Source organism: Cibotium barometz, chromosome 6 (assembly GCF_041138505.1).
Source record: "Cibotium barometz isolate CiBa-2024 chromosome 6, ASM4113850v1, whole genome shotgun sequence".
Classification (NCBI taxonomy): Eukaryota; Viridiplantae; Streptophyta; class Polypodiopsida; order Cyatheales; family Cibotiaceae; genus Cibotium; species Cibotium barometz.
Window position 1 is genome coordinate 19,236,562 of NC_141051.1, and position 4,628 is coordinate 19,241,189.

At 39.9% G+C, this 4,628-nt stretch overlaps 1 protein-coding gene across 2 annotated transcripts; it reads left to right on the forward strand.

Annotated features, from left to right (window-relative positions):
- The first annotated feature begins 4 nt into the window (after positions 1 to 4).
- On the forward strand, positions 5 to 2,628 carry LOC147637485 (transcription factor HY5-like). Of its 2 annotated transcripts, XR_015266043.1 has the most exons (5): positions 5 to 236; positions 978 to 1,122; positions 1,224 to 1,380; positions 1,915 to 2,109; positions 2,241 to 2,628. XR_015266043.1 is itself a non-coding variant. In XM_086799270.1 (4 exons), the coding sequence occupies exons 1-4, from the start codon at positions 158 to 160 to the stop codon at positions 1,963 to 1,965; spliced, it is 432 nt and encodes a 143-aa protein (XP_086655396.1). In that variant the 5' UTR covers positions 5 to 157; the 3' UTR covers positions 1,966 to 2,628. The 2 variants fall into 2 exon arrangements, 1 of the variants encoding a protein (XP_086655396.1); XM_086799270.1 differs by having other exon boundaries at positions 1,915 to 2,628.
- The last annotated feature ends 2,000 nt before the right edge of the window (positions 2,629 to 4,628 follow it).

Genomic DNA, 4,628 nt, shown 5'->3' on the forward strand with positions numbered 1-4,628 from the left:
CGAGGATTAGCGGGAAATAGGCGGGTTTTCTTTTACACGCTCTTTCCGATCTGCATCCCTGCAGCTTAAGGTTTTCCTGGTCTGCAGAGCGCCTCTGCCTCTTGCGTTTTTCTGATGCTGTAAGCGTCTTCGGTTTCATTAATCAAAGCGCACGCACATGCAAGTTGCAGCCAGTACCCCTTCTCTTGTGTGTGAGGAGACCACGCCTCCTCCCCTGGACAAGCTCCTTGAAGATGGTGAGCTCCTACCCTTTCTTTATTGCTCCTCTCTTTGTTTAATCGGCTGTGTGTTGAACCTTCGCATCAGTTTTAGAGCGCAAAAACACTTTTCAACATAGATTCGTGTGCATTATGCATACTCTCCGTGTTAAGGTCTTTATGTTGAACATTCGCAGTTGTTTTAATAAACAAAAACATTTTTTTAACATAGGTACATGTGCATTATGCATACGTGCATATCATGCACATCTGCAAGCCTTTTCTACACTCTTCACTTGAATTGGGCTACACTGCATAGCTGCACAACCCTTCTTATATACATATACACATGCAGATGTATGTATGCATGTGTGCAAGCCATCACTAACTACCACTTGTGGCTATTGTGTTAGTGAGGATCCATGTACGTGTTCAGCAAAATATGCACATGTATAGATGTAGATTCACGGCATTAACTTGTCATTTATATCTTCCTCCTTGTTCTCTTCTTTGTGAAATGCAGGCAGCACATTCCATGCCGATAGCGCCATGTTTACATCTGCTGCCTGCCGGAATTAGTAGGATGGATTAACCACTTGTTAGTCTAGTCTCTGGTGAGGTAGAGGGTTGTTACAGATTAAGAGTGTGCGCTTGTAATCTCTTCAACAATTGGCTGGGTGTATTGCAAAATACACAATACTTGTTTGGCCCTTTTCTTCACACATACATATATTTGTGCATGTTTCTCATACCTGTCTTTCTGTGATCATCTCATCTCAGGGGAAGACAGTGATTCGGATGCTAGAAAGGTTCCCGACATGGCAGGAAGGGCGCCAACTAGCTCTGCGGCCGGATCTGCAAAGAATCATGGTGGAAGGAAAAGAATGACTTTGCCTGCTGAGAAAGAGCACAAGCGTATGAAGAGGTATGAAAATGGAGAGTAATTGCCTTCCAAGCTTATGTTGATGTGGCAAACAAACTCCTTAAGTAGTTTAATTAGTGAAAATTTTGGACTTGTATTATCAGGCTGCTCAGAAACAGAGTGTCTGCTCAGCAAGCCAGGGAGAGGAAGAAGGCATACCTCACCGATTTGGAAGCTCGGATGAAGGAGATAGAGCAAAGGAATGCGGAGCTTGAAGAGAAGGTCTCGACTCTACAACAAGAGAACTCAATGTTGCGAAAGGTCCGAAACTAACGTTTTCAGTCCATTCTATACATCTATGTACACATGGTCAATATATATTGAGTGCACATGCAGGTTATATGTCTTTGTATGCATTTATATGGGTACATGAGTCATATGTATATGTACGTATGTGGTTCAATAAAGAAGTTGTTTGTGTGTATGTGGGCATGTGTGATTTAGTTATGTATTTGTCTATTTTTGCAAGTTATTATTACTATTATTATTATTATTATTTTTTCTCGGTTGTCTCTATCAAGCATTTTTTTAAATAAAATAAAAAATTTATTTTATTTTACAAAAATTTTAAAAAATTTTGTTTGTTTTTGGTGATTCTTTCCTTTCTTTTAAAATTATTCATAAGTTCAGATTCATCTGGCCTTATGATGGTATATATGTATATGTATGTACTCAGATTCATGCATTCAAATCCCCATGTGCCAGGGTTTTATGACTCCTTTTCAATAGTTGTCATGGTTCTCTTTACACTTCATAGCTTCATAAAGCCATTGTCTTGCCTTTTTGTTTGTGCAGATTATAAGGAGCACCTCCATTAGGAATGACAATCCTGGGGGAATGAAATGATGCCATCACATACTACGAAGTACTGTAAACAAAAAGAAACGGGTATGCTCAGAACTGTTTTCTCAAAAAACACAATTTCGTGGCCTGGAGACTTTGAAAATGCCCGAAGTTTTGACAAAGTGATCTACTCATTATTGCCTTGTGGTAAGCCTTACTGTTAGCATCTAAAGTGGACAGTTATGCACATGTGGAATGACTTCAATCATGAATACTCTTAGTGGGTAGCCTGAACTGAAAGCATAGCTGCTCCATATTTAATCTTTGTTTTCCTATAGGTGGATCAAAGTGGTAGGTTGATCTCTCGCTAGGCTAACCATGTTGGTGTACAACCCAAGGATCCAGGTTACAGGTTACTCTTCTTTTTCAAGACAATCCATGCATCCTTTCACAATTAAACTCAAACTTAATGCGTTGAAAGTTTTGAAGCACTCACTTCGGCCTTTCCAATGGGGCCAAGCTCGCAAGGTGGTACTACCTTACTTCTTAGCCGATATTAGCGCTGCAACAAGAGTATCAATATTGGGTTACTTCTCATGATGACTTATTGCACTTACTAAAGAATTTAGTAGCCTTTGCAAGAGTTGAAATCTTGAGGTGCTGTCTTTGTACAATTATTTAATTAGTGTAAATAAAGTAAGTTGTATATATCACTGATTTTATATACCTATGGGTTAGGAGTGGGAGGTATTTCATCATTTTCTGAAATTTTTGTAGCATAATCGCAAGATCGGAGTGTTGGAAGGTGAGTGTTGCCCCTTATGCATGTTACCTATGGGAGAGAAAATGAACTAGAGCCTAGAGTAGGGATGATGTGTAGACAAACCCACTCAACATGAGTGCACTAAATTGTGAATCGAAAAAAAACCAAAGAATAAAATACCAAATGATGTAAGACCCAAAGTAGAGGCATAAATAGTTGTGAGGGTGATTTCCTAAGCCTCTAAAGGCACTTGAACTGTCTCCACTTGATCTCTTTAAGACCTTTGACATGGAAGAAGACATCTTACTTGGGAAGTCCTCAATAGAAGCCATTGTTCTTGATCGGAAAAAATATTCCAACTTGGAATGGTCATGCACCAAAAACAAATACAGCACCAAGCTCCAAGCTCCAAGCTAGCTTATCTTGGTATTGTATTTGTTTTTGGTGCATGACCATTCCAAGCTAGCGTAGCTTGGTGCTGTATTTGTTTTTGGTGCATGACCATTCCAAGCTAGCTTGGAGCTTGGTGCTGTATTTGTTTTTGGTGCATGACCATTCCAAGCTAGAATATTTTTTCCTATCAAGAACAATGGATTTTGTTGAGGTCTTCGCAAGTAAGATGTCTTCTTCCATGTCGAAGGTCTTAAAGAGATCAAGTGGAGACAGTTCAAGTGCCATCTCAACATCCTCTCCTATTCTATAGAGGCTTAGGAAATCACCCTCACAACTATTTCTGCCTCTTCTTAGGGTCTTACATCATTTGGCATTTTATTCTTTAGTTTTTTTTCTATTCCCCATTTAGTGCACTCATGTTGAGTGGGTTACCCCTACTTGCAAAGGATTGACATATCCACCAATCTTTGTATCCACTAACCATTCTATTATTGATCATCGTGTATACATGGAAATCGGTTAGCACAGGCAAGATTGTATTAGCGTGCCTTGTTGTAGAGTGTGAAACTTGGATCTTGTGATTGCTTTGCATAGTACCTAGTAAAAGTTCAAGAAATGGCATGTAAGGATAGTTATAAGAGTGTGTATTATGTCGTTAGACAAGTTGGAGTCAAGAGAGTGGGTAAGTGAAGCTTCTTGGTGTGTGAGGTAGGCTTGCGTGATAAGTGTGCAAGGCTTGCAAGCTTCACAAGTGTTTGTGGACACGGAAGGGGGTATCCCACTTTGAAACGGTCGCTATCACATGAAGGAATGAGAACAACAATGATTTGCCTTTACATTGTGAAGACATGTGGGCCAAGTAGTTATTAACATTCAAGGCCAAGTAAGTGAAGGTTTGTAGATTGGATCTCCTTGGTCCCGCTTTTTCTTGACTTCCTCTCATGTTCGCATCTTGACTGACCTCTACATGTTGGTTAATTTTTTTGTGAATCTTGGGCGTGGATGGGTGGCGGTGTAGGCATGCATCCCGTTTGCTCATGGAGCGTGTGAAGAGGAAAAGCAACCAACGTTTCTGGGATTGTCACTTTGAATGTGACTTTGACTCTTACCCCTCTTGTAGGGCAAGTAGTTCAAGAGCGAATCCACTTCTGTGTGAGGTATCTATTGTATCACTATTGGGTGTCAAATTGCTCAAGCGAGCTAAGTGTTTTAAGTGAATGTAAGTATGTGAGTCAACACATTGAGCCATAAATGCTTTGCACACTAAACTCACTACCTTGTTTTGTATTATTGTTCTTACTCACTTCTTCCATTTCAAAGCATTTGATGGATCTATGAGCATTGCTCCTTGGGAATCCATCCAAGAAGTTGTAGGTCCCCGTGCGACTCTTTCTAGCACATGCTTTGTAGTAGGGGTTAGTGATATGAAATTGTGGATGTACTCACGTTATTTTTCTTTCTTGTTTTGCACTGTCACTATGGATGATACCATTTTCTATGGGTTTTTGTTTCCTTTTTTGGCACCATTACTATGGGTGATACCAATTGGAGTGTTCAATTACTTTCATTG